Genomic DNA, 20702 nt, shown 5'->3' with positions numbered 1-20702 from the left:
ATAATATTACCTATACTTTGCAGGGTTTTACAAATGAAACGATAAGAGTGTGATATTTAGTATTTTGTTATGAATCAAAGGGGGGAAATGGAATGTGATTCATTTTATATATCATTTTTATATTATTGTTGATATTGATGTTTAATTTGCATGTGTTGTTTTGCAAAAGATACTGGTTGGTCTTTTCTTTTCTTCCAGAAGCATATGGGGGAATGTGTAGAGGGGATTCAAATACTCAAACATGGACAATATGAATGGACTGGAGGAAGTGGAACAAGGAAGGTGTGGAAATGTTCAGATTCCATCATCGCGCTGCATTGAAAGTCGAAACTGCTGAGGAGATGCAGTGTAGTGGACTACATTCCAGTGTCTGCAATGATATATAGACAGATTTGCATGTGTAATACATAATTTGTGTCATATTCTTTCTGTATTAATTTGTGAAGAATTATATTTTCTGTTGTTGGGTACATGTGGGGATCTCAGATGTTTTTGTTTATTTCGTGGATGCTTAGGGATATTGGGTCTAAGCAGGGACAGAGAAAATCCACAGGAGGGTCCGATGGGTCGACCAGCCTGAATGTGGACATTTTTTGATTGTATTTTGTTTTCTGAGGCTTTCATGTGTATTCAATTGCATTGTAGTTTAAAATGCATTGATAAAGATTTATGAATTGATCTGGAGTACTTAGGTGGTTGCCTGGGGCAGAGGGGCCGTGAGAGAATTTTACTGTCTTGATTGATTGATGGATATTTGGAAAGAAAGCTGCCAGACAGGTTTTTCGCTCTCACACTCCATAAAGATTTGTTCATATTTCATAGAAATGTATTTACACTCCATAGAAAAATGTGTTTACTCTCCATACATTTTGGTTTATTGCTAAAGTTACTCAATAAGAGAAATTGTTATTTGTCATAATCCTATTATTTTTGTAGTGTCTAAACAATTTATGACTTTGCTGACGTTTGCAAATGGTGTGTTAGAGGAAGTTGACTCAGCTTGCGGAAGCATCTGGAAAGCATTACTATAGGGGCACCCTAAAACAGAGGAAGTCTGTTATGTGGCGTCCTGGGATTGGTCTGTAGGGGAAACCACCCATATCATGTTACAGATTATAAATACCATGGTTGAAACAAAGGACGGGGCGGAAACAACATATTAGAGATTGGGTCAGTTGTTCTCCAGTTGTCTGCAGGAGTCTGTAAATTGACGCTGAAATCTTTGATGTAATAAAACTATTATAATCAAGGACAGTGTCAGCGGATTTCTTGTCATCACAGCATCTCAGCATCGTTATCTCGACACTACAGGTGGAAAACCGTTCACAGGAAACTTTAAACCCTATCATCAGACGACATGTGCGAAGAGGTTCCACCATTCTGAGTGAGTGCTGGAGAGCGTATGTCAGGTCTCTGAGTACGCTAGGTTACAATCACCAGACAGTCAACCACACAAACAGGTCACACAGGATGTCACACACAACACATTGAAAGAGCGTGGCAGACAATAAAGGGGCAGGTCTGGAGGCTAAGGGGCAATCGGACCCAACATTTTTTAAAGAAGCATCTCCATTTTAATGAGTGGATGTACTGGTTGGTTAAAGAAAATAAGAAAGTAGTACTCTCTCAACTCTTCAAAGACGGATGATTAGTATATCAGCTGTAAGATTTTCACTCTTAGCATGCAACCCCTAGAGGAAATGGAGCCCGGAGTACCCAGTGCCGTGTACCTTGCCACGTCAATTTAAATAGCGGTCAATACCGGCCATTTAAATGCACGCAACCCATGCAAGCTCTATTTTGCTGAAAACAACAGAATCTGAACTTTTCATTTATATCAACCAATATGTCGTCTTTGGAACTACGATCCTACAGCAAATGAATGTGTTTCATTCTTTTGACAGGGTTATAAGCATGTTTTGTTGCCATCAGTGTTTTTTGGGTCACTCCACATAACTCTTTTTGATATCACATGAAACGGGAGACTCTGGATTCCATTTCTTCCAAACATATCACTGTCCGATCAACAGGCTATGCACCAACCCTCAAGAAAGTGTATTACCAAACTTCACCTACTACAATCAAAAATACGTTGTAACATAGTATCTACATATTAATAACGAGTGAATAAAATGCGTTTCACTTTACATTAAGTTGCTTGTTCCTGCGTAGAAACATTGTATTTACAATACTTTTCTGTATAACGACATTGTAATAACTAAACTTTTGACATACCCTGCAAAATATTTAATAATATTGAAAGTACATAGTAATTACTCAAAAGGTGCTGTAACAACATTTTTCCTAGATTGAGATGGATTCGCATTGATCACAACTACAAGTACTGTATTGGGAGTCCGTGTCTGCCATCATTGTAACATAGTAACTACATAATAATTACATGAGTAATTCACGTGTTTCACTTTACATTAAGTTGCTTTTTCCTGTGTAGAAACATTGCAATTAAAAAACTTTTCTTTATAATGACATTGTAATAACTGAAATTGTGATATACCCTGTGAAATACGTAATTGCATTGAAAGTACATTGTAATTACACTTAACAAAATCAAATCAAACTTTATTTGTCACATGCGCCGAATACAACAGGTAAACCTTACAGTAAAATGCTTACTTACAAGCCCCTAACCAACAATGCAGTTCAAGAAAGTTCCGAAAATATTTACCAAATAAACGAAAGTAAAAATAAATAAAAAGTAACACAATAAAATAACAATAACGAAGCTCTATACAGGGGGTACCGGTACCGAGTCAATGTGCAGGGGTACAGGTTAGTCGAGGAAATTTGTACATGTAGGTAGGGGTAAAGTGACTAAGCATAGATAATAGACAACAGGTAGCAGCAGTGTAAAAACAAATTGGGGGGAGTGTCAATGTAAATAGTCCGGGTGGCCATTTCATTAATTGTTCAGCAGTCTTATGGCTTGGGGGTAGAAGCTGTTAAGGAGCCTTTTGGTCCTAGACTTGGCACTCCGGTACTGCTTTCCGTGCGGTAATAGAGAGAACAGTCTATGACTTGGGTGACTGGAGTCTTTGACAATTTTTTGGTCTTTCCTCTGTCACCGCCTGGTATAGAGGTCCTGGATGGCAGGAAGCTTGGCCCCAGTGATGTACTGGGCCGTACACACTACCCTCTGTAGCGCCTTACGGTCAGATGCCGAGCAGTTGCCATACCAGGCGGTGATGCAACCGGTCAGGATGCTCTCGATGGTGCAGCCGTATAACTTTTTCAGTATCTGGGGACCCATGCCAAATCTTTTCAGTCTCCTTATCAAATTAAATAAAATGCATTGGTCACATACACATGGTTAGCAGATGTTATTGCAAGTGTAGCGAAATGCTTGTGCTTCTAGTTCCGACAGTGCAGCAATATCTAGCAAGCAATAAATATCTAAATCACACAAATCTAAGTAAAGGAATGGAATAAGAATATATAAATATATGGATGAGGTGCTGTAACAGCAGTTATTCTACATTGAAGTGTATTTTCCCAATGATTGTAATTAAAAGGATTACCCTACTGTGTTTCACTTTACTTGAAGCTGCTGGCTCATGAGTACCTACATTAACATTATACATTATATTATTTGGAACAATATTTCACTTACATTACACCTTTGAAGCCAGATAAATAAACCATTAAATCCCTTTTCAAAGGCAGGTACATAGTATTGACAAAGGTTATACCATTATGTCTTTACATTAAGTTGCTTGCTCCTAGGTAGGTACACTATAGCTACATGCATATCCATTGTAAATACATTGATCTTACATTTAATTCAGTACATCCTTTAAGACAAATAATATGGAAATAAGATAACTGAAGCTGTAGTTAATGATAAGGTGTGCAGTGTTACAACAGCTGACGGAGTCCTAGCCGAGCTTATTTAGGTGGTAGTGACTTATGAGGTTGCATGTAACAAGGTTACATAATAGGATGCATTGTTAATATGGTGCTACACAGGAGACTGCAAAAGTGTAATAACAGAACATGTTAGTTAAATTTGGAACAAGACATCTTGTAATTACATATACATAAATCATGAGTAATTACACGTGGAACAACCTCTGACAAGCTGATTTGTAATTACATAACCTTGTTCCACTTGTGTAATAACCTATATCACTAAACCCTTATTACAGTGTAATTACATAGCACTTACATAGTAATTACATGTAACTACTATGTTAAATACATGTATTACTATTTAGTTACTTACTAATTAATGTTCACTTAAGGTAACGTTTTACCGATATTGTTTATATAGGCCTACTGCAAAATTCACCTGAGCGCCGTAGACCGGTCTTCCCTGGCTGTCTGACCCTGCTGTAGGGCTGACCCCATTTAGTCGACTGTTGGTCGACCTAGATTTTTTTAGTCGAGCAGTCTCCTTTTTTTTTTTTTCAGTCTCAGTGGACTAATCCATTGCGGAGGCCACGGGGATGGCACAGTCCATCACTCTAAGACATGTGATACTGAAATTGTATATGGTTATATTATGTAAAAATAACCATGCAACACTAATAACTCTAATATTATTTGATAACAAATGCGCTTTCTCCCGCGTTGAATATGGTCGCTGTCTGCGGTTCTGAAACATAATCTTCAGTGCCCCGTAGAATTGGCGTCATTCCCTATGTTGCTATGTGCATAATAGCAAAATTAACCAGCATGTTTTGATTGAGAACAATGCGGCGGAGGCAGCAGCAGCAGAGACGAGGAAACAGCCCTTGCCTTAAGCCCTATTCAGACGGGATTAGTTTTACTGGGGTGGTCAGGTAATGTAATTATGTGCACAAGCACAAAACACCACATCTGTAATTTTAGTCCCGTCCGAATCTGCCTTGTCAGTAATTTGTACATGACAGGAGAGTAACAATTACAGCCAGAATAACCAACAGTTTTTTGGCTAACTCCAAGGTCCTCTGATAATACTAGTCCTCTGCGAATCGACATCCCTGTGTTTTGAGGTAAATGTCTGAGTTTGACAGGTGTTGCTCACTGTTTGAGCAAAACAATAACTGATTCGATAAATTGAACGAAGTGTTGCGCGCATAGCCTATATATGAAGGGCCTACATCTATCAAAATCCACAGTGAATGCTTTTGTTCATATGTTTTGTGTGTATTAATTGAATATTGCCAAATGCATCAGAAAAAAATATTGCGCCTTTTTAATGTAACCCTTGCTGTTAATATATCGTAAAGCAGCATACAACTGACCTATACTTTTGGAATTGACAAGATCACTTTCGCATCCATAGCCTTAAAACGCATCTGAAGTGCAAGTGCACTGTTTAGCTCCCATCTGAAGGCTGGGGGGCTTTTAGGACGTCTACTGCGATCGCTAAAATATCCTAATGATTATGATCACACTTCTTCAGTTCAAATATTATGGTGACACTATACCAAAGATGGTTTGGTATGGTTTAGAAACTTGGGAACCAAGCTCGAGTTATCAGTGTAGCCCTGTTATAGCCTGGACTTGTTGAAATATCTTCACGCCTAGAAAAAAAACCTCCAGGCTTCTGTCATAATTCTACATTTATTTGGGAAAAAATAAAGAATTACAGTTCAGGGGGCAGTTTAGAAAAAACGAAACCTGTCCGAATTGTCCTCTGGAATAACGGACATTCTGGGGTAATAATTACATAACCAATGTTCTCTAGTAATACTAGTCCTGTCCGAATAGGGCTTAGCCTAATTGTCTAAGAAAATTGAGGAGAGCGCAAACCCCAACTTAATTGGGTATATAATCAACTGTTAAATGTGCCTGGCTTTATAAATCATCCATATATACAGTACCAGTCAAAAGTTTGGACACACCTACTCATTAAAGGGTTTTTCTTTATTTTTACTATTTTCTACATTGTAGAATAGTAATGATGACATCAAAACTATGAAATAACACATACGGAATCATGTAGTAACCAAAAAAGTGTTAAACAAATCAAAATATATTTTAGATTCTTCAAAGTAGCCACCCATTGCCTTGATGACAGCTTTGCACACTCTTGGCATTCTCTCAACCAGCTTCATGAGGAATGCTTTTCCAACAGTCTTGAAGGAGTTCCCACATATGCTGAGCACTTGTTGGCTGCTTTTCCTTCACTCTGCGGTACAACTCATCCCAAACCATCTCAATTGGATTGTGGAGGCCAGGTCATCTGATGCAGCACTCCATCACTCTCCTTCTTGGTCAAATAGCCCTTACACAGCCTGGAGGTGTGTTTTGGGTCATTGTCCTGCTGAAAAACAAACGATAGTCCCACTAAGCACAAACCAGATGGGATGGCGTATCTCTGCAGAATGCTGTGGTAGCCATGCTGGTTAAGTGTACCTTGAATTCAAAGTAAATCACCGACAGTGTCACCAGCAAAGCACCCCCACACCTCCTCCTCCATGCTGCACGGTGGGAACCACACATGCGGAGATCATCCGTTCACATCCTCTACGTCTCACAAAGACACGGCAGTTGGAACCAAAAATCTCACATTTGGACTCCATCGGTCTAATGTCCATTGCTCGTGTTTCTTGGCCCAAGCAAGTTTCTTCTTCTTATTGGTGTCCTTTAGTAGTGGTTTCTTTGCAGCAATTCAACCATGAAGGCCTGATTCACACAGTCTCCTTTGAACAATTGATGATGAGATGTGTCTGTTACTTGAACTCTGTAGCTCACTTGGTAGAGCATGGCGCTTGCAACGCCAGGGTTGTGGGTTCGTTTCCAACGGGGGGCCAGTATGAAAAATGTATGCACTCACTAACTGTAAGTCGCTCTGGATAAGAGCGTCTGCTAAAATGACTATTTTTTTTGGGGGGGGGGGGGGGCTGCAATCTGAGGAGCAGTTAACTCTAATGAACTTATCTTCTACAGCAGAGGTAACTCTGGGTCTTCCTTTCCTGTGGCGGTCCTCATGAGAGCCAGTTTCATCATAGCGCTTGATGGTTTTTACAACTGCACTTGAAGAAACTTACTAAGTTCTTAAAATTTTCCAGATTGACCTTCATGTGTTAAAGTAATGTTGTTTCTCTTTGTTTATTTGAGCTGTTCTTTACATAATATTGACTTGGTCTTTTACCAAATAGGGCTATCTTCTGTATACCACCCCCTACCTTGTCACAACACAACTAATTGGCTCAAACGCATTAAGAAGGAAAAAAATTCCACAAATTAACAAGGCATATCTGTTAATTGAAAAATGCATTCCAGGTGACTACCTCATGAAGCTAGTTGAGAGAATGCCAAGAGTGTGCAAAACTGTCATCAAGGCAAAGGGTGGCTACTTTGAAGAATCTCACTTTTTTGGTTACTACATGCTTCTATATGTGTTATTTCATAGTTTTGATGTCTTCACTATTATTCTACAATGTGGAAAATAGTAAAAATAAATAAAAACCCTTGAATGAGTAGGTGTGTCCAAACTTTTGACTGGTACTGTATCTACAGAAATAAGACAGATATTGCTTCTGTTGCCTGTTTGAGTCTTAGTTTACTGATTCCGTGAGCACCAAGCCTCATGCAATGGCAAAATGTCGGATAAAGCAATTTCACAGATTTGGCTTTACAATTTGTTTTCGTTAAAACAGAATTATATTACTTATAATTTATTTAGTGATGTTTACACTGTTCCAAACAGGCAGAACAATTATATTGTAATCTAACAGCACTTGTTTGTCACATTTACATTTACATTTACATTTTAGTCATTTAGCAGACGCTCTTATCCAGAGCGACTTACAGTTAGTGAATACATATTTTTTTCTTATACTGGCCCCCCGTGGGAATCGAACCCACAACCCTGGCGTTGCAAACGCCATGCTCTATCAACTGAGCTACATCCCTGCCGGCCATTCCCTCCCCTACCCTGGACGACGCTGGGCCAATTGTGCGCCGCCCATGAGTCTCCCGGTCGCGGCCGGCGGCGACAGAGCCTGGATTCGAACCAGGATCTCTAGTGGCACAGTTAGCACTGCGATGCAGTGCCTTAGACCACTGCACGCAGCTCTCACTCCTATATCCTCCTTTTTCATGGTCTCCTTCTAATTGTTATTATTACAACTATTATGATCATCATTGTAATAATAAGTAATGTTGTTATCATTAGTAGGCTTTATATGTATAGGCCTTGTATGACCACCATCGAGCTGTAGGCCTAAGAGCGCGTCCTGTTTAGTCTTAATACCATAACTTACTTAGGCCTATATTTCAATATATAGGCTACTGTATCAATCATTCATTCGTTCATGCCATCACACAGCATACGAGACATTCATTCTTTGAAATGCAAGCAATCAAGCATTTTAGTTATAAAATTAAATAACAAAGGGAGCTTTTAATAATTAGCCTAAACAATAAATAAACCACAATTCACGAATGCATGCAACTGTTTTTAGTCTGCTGTAATAAAGGCTTTATATATTAATTTTTTTCCGTTAGAACAGATTCTCTGGTACACTTATTTAGTTTTTTTTTTTTTCAGTGTGACCATCGGGCCCTTTCTTGAGTCATTTGTGTGTCTTAATTATTTAATCAAACAGTGTGCTTAAAGCATCAGACAAGCTCACTGCAAATGTAGTTGGTTTTATTCAAACACATAGGGTGTGTCGGTCTATATTTGGAAAAATAAGTTTAAACATTTCGACCAATCGATTGGTCGAAAGAACCGGACGACTCTCGGGCGACCAAGATTTTTTTTAGTCGGGGACAGCCCTACCCTGCTTGGACCCCGTCACCATCTGATCCTGCTAAGACATGATTTGCATAGTGTTGTGTACTGACTGCACTAGAGGCCTCCATTCCTGGCAGGATGCCTTCTGGACCTGTGGGTCACAACAGAGATCATTGCAGTGTGGTCTGCATTTTTCATGCTGCAGGTGGGAGCGGGCAGTCAGACAGACGACTTTGGGATTAAAATATTTTTGTTGTCCCACAGATTTTTTGGAAATGGTCCTCTTTCTGCTTTGTATGCGTTACCCTAGCTATTGTATTAAAAACACATACAGTGGGGGAAAAAAAGTATTTAGTCAGCCACCAATTGTGCACGTTCTCCCACTTAAAAAGATGAGAGGCCTGTAATTTTCTGGATTTTTTATGAATTTATTTGCAAATTATGGTGGAAAATAAGTATTTGGTCAATAACAAAAGTTTCTCAATACTTTGTTATATACCCTTTGTTGGCAATGACACAGGTCAAACGTTTTCTGTAAGTCTTCACAAGGTTTTCACACACTGTTGCTGGTATTTTGGCCCATTCCTCCATGCAGATCTCCTCTAGAGCAGTGATGTTTTGGGGCTGTCGCTGGGCAACACGGACTTTCAACTCCCTCCAAAGATTTTCTATGGGGTTGAGATCTGGAGACTGGCTAGGCCACTCCAGGACCTTAAAATGCTTCTTACGAAGCCACTCCTTCGTTGCCCGGGTGGTGTGTTTGGGATCATTGTCATGCTGAAAGACCCAGCCACGTTTCATTTTCAATGCCCTTGCTGATGGAAGGAGGTTTTCACTCAAAATCTCACGATACATGGCCCCATTCATTCTTTCCTTTACACGGATCAGTCGTCCTGGTCCCTTTGCAGAAAAACAGCCCCAAAGCATGATGTTTCCACCCCCATGCTTCACAGTAGGTATGGTGTTCTTTGGATGCAACTCAGCATTCTTTGTCCTCCAAACACGACGAGTTGAGTTTTTACCAAAAAGTTCTATTTTGGTTTCATCTGACCATATGACATTCTCCCAATCCTCTTCTGTATCATCCAAATGCACTCTAGCAAACTTCAGATGGGCCTGGACATGTACTGGCTTAAGCAGGGGGACACGTCTGGCACTGCAGGATTTGAGTCCCTGGCGGCGTAGTGTGTTACTGATGGTAGGCTTTGTTACTTTGGTCCCAGCTCTCTGCAGGTCATTCACTAGGCCCCCCCGTGTGGTTCTGGGATTTTTGCTCACCGTTCTTGTGATCATTTTGACCCCACGGGGTGAGATCTTGCGTGGAGCCCCAGATCGAGGGAGATTATCAGTGGTCTTGTATGTCTTCGATTTCCTAATAATTGCTCCCACAGTTGATTTCTTCAAACCAAGCTGCTTACCTATTGCATATTCAGTCTTCCCAGCCTGGTGCAGGTCTACAATTTTGTTTCTGGTGTCCTTTGACAGCTCTTTGGTCTTGGCCATAGTGGAGTTTGGAGTGTGACTGTTTGAGGTTGTGGACAGGTGTCTTTTATACTGATAACAAGTTCAAACAGGTGCCATTAATACAGGTAACGAGTGGAGGACAGATGAGCCTCTTAAAGAAGAAGTTACAGGTCTGTGAGAGCCAGAAATCTTGCTTGTTTGTAGGTGACCAAATACTTATTTTCCACCATCATTTGCAAATAAAATCATTAAAAATCCTACAATGTGATTTTCTGGATTTGTTTTCCTCAATTTGTCTGTCATAGTTGACGTGTACCTATGATGAAAATTACAGACCTCTCTCATCTTTTTAAGTGGGAGAACTTGCACAATTGGTGGCTGACTAAATACTTTTTTTCCCCACTGTATTTTTCACATTATTCACACACTCAGAATTCACTGCTTAAACTTCAGTAGCCTACCTCTCCTAGTTGGGCGAGAGAGTTTAAGTGCGCCTAGTATGTGTAGTCTCATTGAAATAGAGTACTGTAGGCTGCCTACATGGGTGGAGAATCAAGTGGCAGTTAACTTGAATATGAAATTAACTTAAATATGATTAGTCTGTAGTTTACTACAGTGTCTGTAAATAAATATTGATAATGGAAAGAAGTGGAGGGCGCTCAACCAAAGTGAGTCGAAGTGCAATCAAAACATTTAATCATCATTGAAAAGGAAAAGGCACACGAGCATTGCACGTTTTCATTTTCAATAAATATTGATTACCCATTTATTTGTCTCTGCATGCAAATTGTCCTCCTAAAAGGTAGGTTATATCCGATAGGCCTATGCAAAACTTCCTAAATAGGCCTATGATTAGGCTATAGTTCACCACATTGCCTAGAAATAGGCCTAAATATTGATCACCCATATTTCTACGTCTGAAAATATTCCCATTCCTAAAAGGTAGGCTATAAAAATAGCTCAAGCGAAAGTCTCTCCAACTCTGCTCTCTTCAAACTACATCTAGCATATTGGCCGATATAGCCCAGTAATACAATATAAGGGCCATGTCAGAATCTCTGGTAATTTTACCTATTTTAGGTTATTTTGGTGCATTTAATATTGCCTATAGGGCGCAAAATTGCTGGGACCATGGCTGGCAAGTGAGCTCCGTCACATACGCCTAAAATAACATTGCGGGACGGCAGTTGGGTTTGGGACCAGTTCTTGAGGTAGTGGGAGTCAGTCAGCAGGTGCAGGCTGGAGCAGGATGAAGAAATCGGTCCTGCGCAGACCTCTACTGTGCACCATGACAGTGAAGCCTGTAACGTTAGAGCATGTTTATCACTGTGTCAGTGTGAAAAGTAGGGAATTAGCTAGGGAAACTGACAGATCAATAATGTTACATTGCCATACTGTCTAATAAAACTCACATTGCACTGAAAAAACTTCAGAATATCAATCTTCAATCATTTGGCCGATGGTTTCATCGTTTGATTCAGGTCTACTGTGATTGAGGCAAAAATAATAGCTAATGTTAGCCAACTTTTGGCCAGCTCCCTCTCTAACGGTACATCAACTGGCGAAAGCTAGCCAAGTTAATTTACTTCTAAAACGGGACAAAACAAAGGCTACACAACATTTCCATACAAACAACAGCAGATAGCGATATGAGCTGGCTATTATTACAATCTGACAGATAACTAGAGGCTAGAGCTGACCTGGCTGTGGCAGCTACAGGCAAGCTAGCGTAGCTTATTCATTCACCTCAGTCGAGAGGAGATGAATCATTAGCTAACTTTCATGTCAGCACTGCAAATAAACACTAGTTTTTATGATGTCATTTCATAGTGTTGTGGGAACCAGGTTACATTTAGCAGATAAGTGATTCTGGGTGCCGCACAGTCTGAATACAAAGGATTCCAGTATGTCAAGGAAGCTTACTGAGGTTTATCTTAGAATGATTGATGGAGATGATATACTGACTTGGGGTACAAGGTAATAACATCAAAGAAGGGAGTGCCCACTGATGGTTAACAGATGTTGTTGAAGAAACATGTAACATGACGTATATAAACGGAGGTTTTCTTTGTCTGGTAGTTTGGATGACAAGAGGCAAAGCACGCTCCTTTTTGTTAGATGAACCTGGTACCGAATCTATTAAATATTTGTATGAACTCTCCATCTAAGTGTTAAATATCTTCTTGCATCATGAATTACTTGATACCCGAGAAACTCATCATAACACTAGTTTAGTTTTTTTTTCTGTTAAGTTAAACAGCAGTCACCTTGTCAGCTACATCAGTCAATTAAATAGTAGCCTGTTTCTGCTCTGCTTGCTTTTACAACTTGGTGAAAGAGCGCAACACACACACACAATGAACTAGGCTCAACTCTACCGTGCTGGTCCAGCCAGCCTTTCAGAAGCTTTGCTCACACAGCCTGTCAGCCCGCTCTGTCGTGTCCATGCGGTCCTAAACTACTGACATCTGGGAGGCATCCGCATGGTTCTAAAGCACACCGTTGCCGCTTTTTGTATCACATTGCAATGATAAAACTGTGTGTGTGGGGGGGGGGGGGGGGGCAAAAATGCAATTTCAGAATGTGGGGGGGAGACATGAACCCCGTCCCCAGTGAAAGTTGCGCCCCGGTTTCTTTGCTTACTTTCCGTTGCCGGGATGTCAAGTGTCCTACTTATATCAGTACACTCGTAACAACTGAATCATTACGAAACTTCTATTCGATCAAATAAACCTAACGTAGCAAATAAGACATTCGTTTTTTTGTTGACCAAATTCAACACTCTCTCATTGACCTCCATATAAAAATTCCTTGCTTGGTGGGTGAAACAATGTAAAAATGCCAACTGCTGGAGGAAGACAGATTTTCTGCCAAGTAGGTCATCGCTCTTCCTCTCTGGTGCAGTTCACCTTTAAAGATGCACTATGCAGAAATCACTCCGACATTTCCTGGTTGGTAAAATTCTAATAGTTCGCTTAATTTCAGTTTATGTGACACAACAAGCAATTAGAGTGTAGAGAATCATTGTACCATCTAAACCGCTGTGCAATTTATTTTCCGTAACCAAAAATATTGTATTTTCAGTTGTTTGAAGCTGGTTTACAAAACGAGAAAGGGGACAGAGGTAAGAACCGAGGAGCAGGGAAGACTGCATAGGATTAATGAATTACCGTGCTACTAAACTTAATATTCTCTCAGTTCATCACAATTACATAATAGTGTCTCTAGCGGTGTCTACTAACCAGCCCTGGGTCCTCAGTTGGCCCGAAGGTTATCTTAAGAGTGGGTGAAGTGGCGATGACAGGACTGGGGGTTGGCGTCCTCTCTCACATCAAAACATACCTGCAAACGAGAGACGGATGGCGAGAGAGATGGCATGATTAAGCCTTGTTTTTTTTTTATTCTAACACTGTCAGTCATCATAATCATCAGGAGGTGAAATGCAAAACTGACCTTGGATCATTAACTCTGGGACTACTACATCGCTATCTGTATTTCAATGTAAAGCATCTCTTTTAATAATACTTCCTGTTGACCAAGTGAACTTTCATCTGATCACGCTGTGCCCTCTATGTAGCCAGTTCAGATGTGGGAGAGGTTCACTGACACAGCTGATAGAACCTAGAGGATTTAGGGAGAAGGGTGGGAGAGGGATGAAGTGAAAGAGAGAGACTGTTATTGAGAAAATAAGGTAGTTAAAGAGACCATGTTCAACAGGAATCTGTGTGTGTGGCCTCACCTGGTGTCCACATTAAGTGGCTGTAGAGTACTTTATACTGAAAAACATGCACAGACACACGAGGACAAAGAATATAGCGTAGTTATCTAAATATAAATAATGAAGTGTCTTACTATTCTCCATGGTTGGTCCTCTTGCCTATTCTTTGAAGGTGGAAGGAGCCACATTTATACACCTGAGCCTGCTTTACTGCAGAACACAATCCACCAATCAGATTGATACACGAGTGTGTAGGTGTGGGTTATAGGGTGTCTAATTGTAATACATTTTTTCATTATGGGTGACTCTTAAAGAGCATGTTTAGTTTTTGTACAGACATCACCCTTACCTAAACAGCACCCTCACCTGAGAAGTAGAAATCAAAGGGAGAGAAACTGGGAATTGAATAACTGCAGTTGACATAGCTAAGTAAATGGAAGAATGCTCTTATTGCAATGTGGATGGCTCTTAAAAGAGCCTTTGGTTGTGCATAGTGTAGTCTATGGTGTTGCCAGGGAACAGCACTCTCTTCGAAGAAGTAGGAAGTGAAGATCTCCTGCACACGGATTGCCTCCCGTGCTGCGTTGTTGGCCCCCATCCTTGAAACATCCTGCAGAGCAGCAGACCTCTCCTCTGGCACATGGCAGCAAGCTTCAGATCCGCTCCTGGTCCTCGTGTCCATTCTCATGAAGTTATGCAGGACACAGGTAGCCTTCACATGCCTGAATTCCCCCAGGAGGCAATCCCAGATGGACCTGGTCACCCAACCTTGCAGTGCCCTACACGGTAACTGTAGGCAATAGTTTTGAAGGAATCGCCAGTTGCAAGGTATCTGTAGGAATAAGATATGTCATTATTAGACTTTTACATCACCAGGTCATTGTGGATTACTAAAGTATAATATATCTTATAACAAATCATGATAACATTGGATAGATAGATAATGTGAACATACATGTGCAGCATGTGACAACAGCAGGATCTTATCATGGATAGCATCACAAATTAATACATAAATACCCCTTGAAGCTTGATGATGAGTTTATCATTTGAATCAGCTGTGTAGTACTAATGCAAAAACAAGAATGTGCCCTCATTTGAGTCCCCAGGACCAGGACTGAGAACCCCTGCTCTTCATTGGGACCTCTTCATCTGCAGACAGGCTTTCACAGCTCTCTGTATCTGAAGACAGAAAACATCACAACAGACTTCATTACACTCAAGTTAGACAGCACTGAATATTATGTTACTATTATCTCTGTCCTCACTTCTAGGGACTGGAACTACACAAAAGTACCTGCCCTATCCAGAGTAGCCTACTCTCTCACTTTGACAGTTGGGGCTGCTGTCCTTTCACCCTCCTCAATGGCTGTTAGCTAGCTGTTTGTTTTTTACAATGATAAATACATCAAGATAGCTAGCTAATATGATGTTAGGTAGCTGGTGATATTTAATTCACTTAGCTAGCTATACAGTATGTAAAGTTGGCTAGATAGCTAGCTAGCAGTTCATTTGAGTTAGCCTGCATTGTAGCTAGTTAGCTAATAAAACATTTACATTTTCGAAATGTATTTACTTACTTGAATAGGTTCTCCCAGCCATGTGGACGATTGGAAACAGGGCAACAAAGTTTATTTGTCACCAGAACGGTTTAGAGCATATTACTATTTACCTGTGAATACATTCATGAAATGGAGAATGGATTAAACTATTTACCCATTTAATAACCAGACCTTCAGCCAAACATGCTATGCTGAATTCTTGACGCACAACCACCTGCGAGCCACTCTGGGCGGTCGGAGCGGCACGCAGCTATTCGCCTTTAGCGGCAGGACGGACGAGCAATCTCCACCGTCGTAGTACGGATGATGCCTGAGCTGGAATGTGAAGCTAACTAGCTTGAGAAAACCCTGAGTAGTTCTAGCAAGCTTCCTTCGTAGTATACACATCTGGACTCGAATAACAGAAGGCGGTGAGCCAACTAGCATAAGCAGCCAGCCAGCCCCGTCTGTCACTTTTCTTTCATGCGTTGAGGCCAGCTAGCCATGGAGACAACAATAACGGGAAAGAGTTTTCGCGTGAGCGACGGAGACTGGATTTGCCCTGATAAGAAGTAAGATAATGGACTACATTTTTAACAGACATGTTGGAGAATCATTCAAATAAAACGAGGCTTGCGGTGTCTAGCTTTCAATGTGAGCTAACGTTAGCCAAATAACGTTAGCTACAAAGGACGAGGCCCGTTTACCTTGATAACTAACAAAATAAAAACGTGATAACTAGGTACTAGGTAAAAACGAGTTAACTAACCACAACTAGCTAGATAGCTGATGTGATAGTTAGGCAACTAGCTAGCTAGATACACCGATACAATTAAGTTAGCTATACCTAGCTTAACTTGGCTAGCTAGTAGCTAACTGTATAGTTAACCACAGCTCACTGGCTAGCTAGCTACGTGTGTGCAGGGCAGCCAAATATGTTAAACTAGTTAGCTAACTCCCATTCTGTGTCTACAGCTTGTTTGTAAACTAACCTCGCACAAACACTGGATAAACAACACCTGCGAGCTAACGTTATGTCAAAACTGTTTTAACCAACAAGTATTTTTGGTTTACCTATTGTCCCAATGTCAAGAATACACTACTTGGGGGTTTAGATGGTGGCTAGTTAGTAAACTCACTTGTGGTGGGGATATTTAGGATTTCCCCAGAGTCTAGATTAACTCATGTATAGCTACCATTTTTTATCGCGTTTCGTCAACAACAGTAAATAAGTACTTCCGGGTCACGGAATTGCAGACATTTACGAAATACAATTGTATTAGTCACATGCGCGGAATACAACAGGGGAAACGCTTACTTACCAGCCCATTCCCAACAGTGCAGAGTTAAAAAGTAAGACATATTTGCTCAATAAAAAAGAAAAAGTATCACAATAAAAACAATAATGAGGCTATCTATATACAACGAGTACCAGTACCGACTCAATGTGCAAGGGTACGAGGTTGTTGAGGTAATACAGTATTTGTATTTATTATGGATACCCACTCTTACTGGGGTCCAGCAAAATTAAGTCAGTTATAAAAAATTACAATACATTCACAACAGATTTCACAACACATAAGTGTGCCCTCATGCCCCTACTCTACTACCACATAACTACAACAAAAAATCCATGTGTAGGTGTGTGTATAGTGCATATGTTATCATGTCTGTGTATGCATGAGTCTGTGCCTATGTTTGTGTTGCCTCACAATCCCCGCTGTTCCATAAGGTGCATTTTTATCTGTTTTTTAAATCTAATTTTCATGCTTGCATGAGTTACTTGATGTGGAATAGAGTTCCATGTAGTCATTGCTATATGTAGTACTGTGTGCCTCCCCTGGTCTGTTCTGGACTTGGGGACTGTGAAGAGACCTCTGGTGGCATGTCTTGTGGGGTATGCATGGGTGTCCGAGTTGTGTGCCAGTAGTTCAAACAGACAGCTTTGTGCATTCAACATGGTGCATTCACCTCTCATAAATACAAGTAGTGATGAAGTCCATCTCTCCTCCACTTTGAGCCAGGACAGATTGACATGCATATTATTAATGTTAGCTTTCTGTGTTTTTAAATTTCTTTTTATTTCACCTTTATTTAACCAGGTAAGCCAGTTGAGAACAAGTTCTCATTTACAACTGCGACCTGGCCAAGATAAAGCAAAGCAGTGTGATAAAAACAACAACACAGAGTTACATATGGGGTAAAACAAAACATAAAGTCAAAAATACAACAGAAAATATATATACAGTGTGTGCAAATGTAGCAAATTATGGAGGTAAGGCAATAAATAGGCTATAGTGCAAAATAATTACAATTAGTATTAACACTGGAATGATAGATGTGCAAGAGATGATGTGCAAATAGAGTTACTGGGGTGCAAATGAGCAAAATGAATAACAATATGGGGATGAGGTAGTTGGGTGGGCTAATTTCAGATGGGCTGTGTACAGGTGCAGTGATCGGTAAGGTGCTCTGACAACTGATGCTTAAAGTTAGTGAGGGAGATAAGAGTCTCCAGCTTCAGAGATTTTTGCAATTCGTTCCAGTCATTGGCAGCAGAGAACTGGAAGGAATGGCGGCCAAAGGAGGTGTTGGCTTTGGGGATGACCAGTGAGATATACCTGCTGGAGCGCATACTACGGGTGGGTGTTGCTATGGTGACCAATGAGCTAAGATAAGGCAGGGATTTGCCTAGCAGTGATTTATAGATGGCCAGGAGCCAGTGGGTTTGGCGACAAATATGTAGTGAGGACCAGCCAACAAGAGCGTACAGGTCACAGTGGTGGGTAGTATATGGGGCTTTGGTGAAAAAACGATTGGCACTGTGATAGACTACATCCAATTTGCTGAGTAGAGTGTTGGAGGCTATTTTGTAAATGACATCGCCGAAGTCAAGGATCGGTAGGATAGTCAGTTTTATGAGGGCATGTTTGGCAGCATGAGTGAAGGAGGCTTTGTTGCGAAATAGGAAGCTGATTCTAGATTTAACTTTGGATTGGAGATTCTTAATGTGAGTCTGGAAGGAGAGTTTACAGTCTAACCAGACACCTAGGTATTTATAGTTGTCCACATACTCTAGGTCAGACCCGTCGAGAGTAGTGATTCTAGTCGGGTGGGCGGGTGCCAGCAGCTTTCGATTGAAGAGCATGCATTTAGTTTTACTAGTGTTTAAGAGCAGTTGGAGGCTACTGAAGGAGTGTTGTATGGCATTGAAGCTCGTTTGGAGGTTTGTTAACACAGTGTCCAATGAAGGGCCAGATGTATACAAAATGGTGTCGTCTGCGTAGAGGTGGATCTGAGAGTCACCAGCAGCAAGAGCGACATCATTGATATACACGGAGAAAAGAGTCGGCCCAAGAATTGAACCCTGTGGCACCCCCATAGAGACTACCATAGGCCCAAACAACAGGCCCTCCGATTTGAGACATTGAACTCTATCTGAGAAGTAGTTGGTGAACCAGGCGAGGCAGTCATTTGAGAAACCAAGGCTATTTAGTCTGCAAATAAGAATGCGGTGGTTGACAGAGTCGAAAGCCTTGGCCAGGTCGATGAAGACGGCTGCACAGTACTATTATCGATCGCGGTTATAATATCGTTTAGGACCTTGAGCGTGGCTGAGGTGCACCCATGACCAGCTCGAAAACCGGATTGCATAGCGGAGAAGGTACGGTGGGATTTGAAATGGTTGCTGAACTGTTTGTTAACTTGGCTTTCAAAAACTTTCGAAAAGCAGGGCAAGATGGATATAGGTCGGTAACAGTTTGGATCTAGAGTGTCACCGCCTTTGAAGAGGGGGATGACCACGGCAGCTTTCCAATCTCTGGGGATCTCAGACGTTACGAAAGAGAGGTTGAACAGGCTAGTAATAGGGGTTGCGACAATTTCGGCGGCTAGTTTTAGAAAGAAAGGGTCCAGATTGTCTAGCCCAGATGATTTGTAGGGGTCCAGATTTTGCAGCTCTTTCAGAACATCAGCTGTCTGAATTTGTGTGAAGGAGAAGCGGGGGGGAGAAGCGGGGGGGGGCATGGGCAAGTTGCAGCGGAGGGTGCAGAGCTGGTGTGGTAGTGGTAGCCAGGTGGAAAGCATGGCCAGCCGTAGCAAAATGCTTGTTGAAATTCTCGATTATTGTAGATTTATCGTTGGTGATAGTGTTTCCTAGCCTCAGTGCAGTGGGCAGCTGGGAGGAAGTGCTCTTATTCTCCATGGCTTTACAGTGTCCCAAAACTTTTTGGAGTTAGTGCTACAGGATGCACATTTCTGTTTGAAAAAGTTAGCCTTTGCTTTCCTAACTGCTCGTGTATATTGGTTCCTAATTTCCCTGAAAAGTTGCATATCGCGGGGGCTATTTGATGCTAATGTAGTACACCACAGGATGTTTTTGTGCTGGTCAAGGGCAGTCAAGTCTGAGAAGAACCAGGGGCTATATCTGTTCTTAGTTCTGTATTTTTTGAATGGGGCATGTTCATTTAAGATTTAGAGGAAATTACTTTTAAAGAACAACCAGGCATCCTCTACTGACGGAATGAGATCTATTTCCATCCAGGATACCTGGGCCAGGTCAATTAGGAAGGCCTGCTCGCTAAAGTGTTTTAGGGAGCGTTTGACAGTGATGAGGGGTGGTCGTTTGACCGCGGACCCGTTACGGACGCAGGCAATAAGGCAGTGATCGCTGAGATCCTGGTTGAAGACAGTGGAGGTGTATTTAGAGGGTAAGTTAGTCAGGATGATATCTATGAGGGTTCCCATGTTTACGGATTTAGGGTTGTACCTGGTAGGTTTGTTGATAATTTGTGTGAGATTGAGGGCATCTAGTTTGGATTGTAGGATGGCCGGTGTGTTAAGCATATCCCAATTTAGGTCACCAAGCAGTACGAACTCTGAGGATAAATGGGGGGCAATCAATTCACATATGGTGTCCAGGGCACAGCTGGGGGCTGAGGGGGGTCTGTAGCAAGCGGCAACAGTGAGAGACTTATTTCTGGAAAGGTGGATTTCTAGAAGTAGAACCTCAAACTGTTTGGGCACAGACCTGGATAGTATGATAGAGCTCTGCAGGCTATCTCTACAGTAGATTGCAACTCCACCCCCTTTGGCAGTTCTATCTAGACGGAAAATGTTGTAGTTGGGGATGGACATTTCAGAATTGTTGGTGGCCTTCCTAAGCCAGGATTCAGACACTGCTAGAACATCAGGGTTGGCGGAGTGTGCTAACGCAGTGAATAACTCAAACTTAGGAAGGAGGCTTCTGATATTAACGTGCAGAAAACCAAGGCTTTTATGGTTACAGAAG

At 41.3% G+C, this 20702-nt stretch overlaps 1 protein-coding gene and 1 long non-coding RNA gene across 3 annotated transcripts in view; one reads left to right on the top strand and one right to left on the bottom strand.

Moving 5' to 3' along the window:
* Positions 1-2563: 2563 nt before the first annotated feature.
* LOC311130480 lies at positions 2564-16589 on the bottom strand. 2 transcript variants are annotated; one of them, XR_014613356.1, is made up of 5 exons: positions 16487-16589; positions 15452-15543; positions 14892-15053; positions 13396-14703; positions 2564-3256 (listed from the first exon to the last, which is right to left on the bottom strand). It is a non-coding gene; the product is annotated as an uncharacterized lncRNA (long non-coding RNA). The 2 variants fall into 2 exon arrangements; XR_014613357.1 differs by lacking the exons at positions 2564-3256; positions 16487-16589 and adding an exon at positions 10556-11454 and having other exon boundaries at positions 15452-15538.
* Positions 15897-20702, top strand: part of LOC311130479 (zinc finger Ran-binding domain-containing protein 2-like) — a 23109-nt gene continuing 18303 nt past the window's right edge. The window contains exon 1 of the mRNA XM_084163217.1: positions 15897-15984. Coding sequence (XP_084019343.1) covers positions 15917-15984 — 68 coding nt within the window. The 5' untranslated portion in view covers positions 15897-15916. The remainder of the gene's footprint in view (positions 15985-20702) is intronic.

This window comes from Coregonus lavaretus, assembly GCF_964263955.1.
Source record: "Coregonus lavaretus genome assembly, chromosome: 6".
NCBI lineage: Eukaryota > Metazoa > Chordata > Actinopteri > Salmoniformes > Salmonidae > Coregonus > Coregonus lavaretus.
Note: the sequence above shows the minus strand (reverse complement) of the source record. Positions and strands in the feature narration are given on the sequence as shown.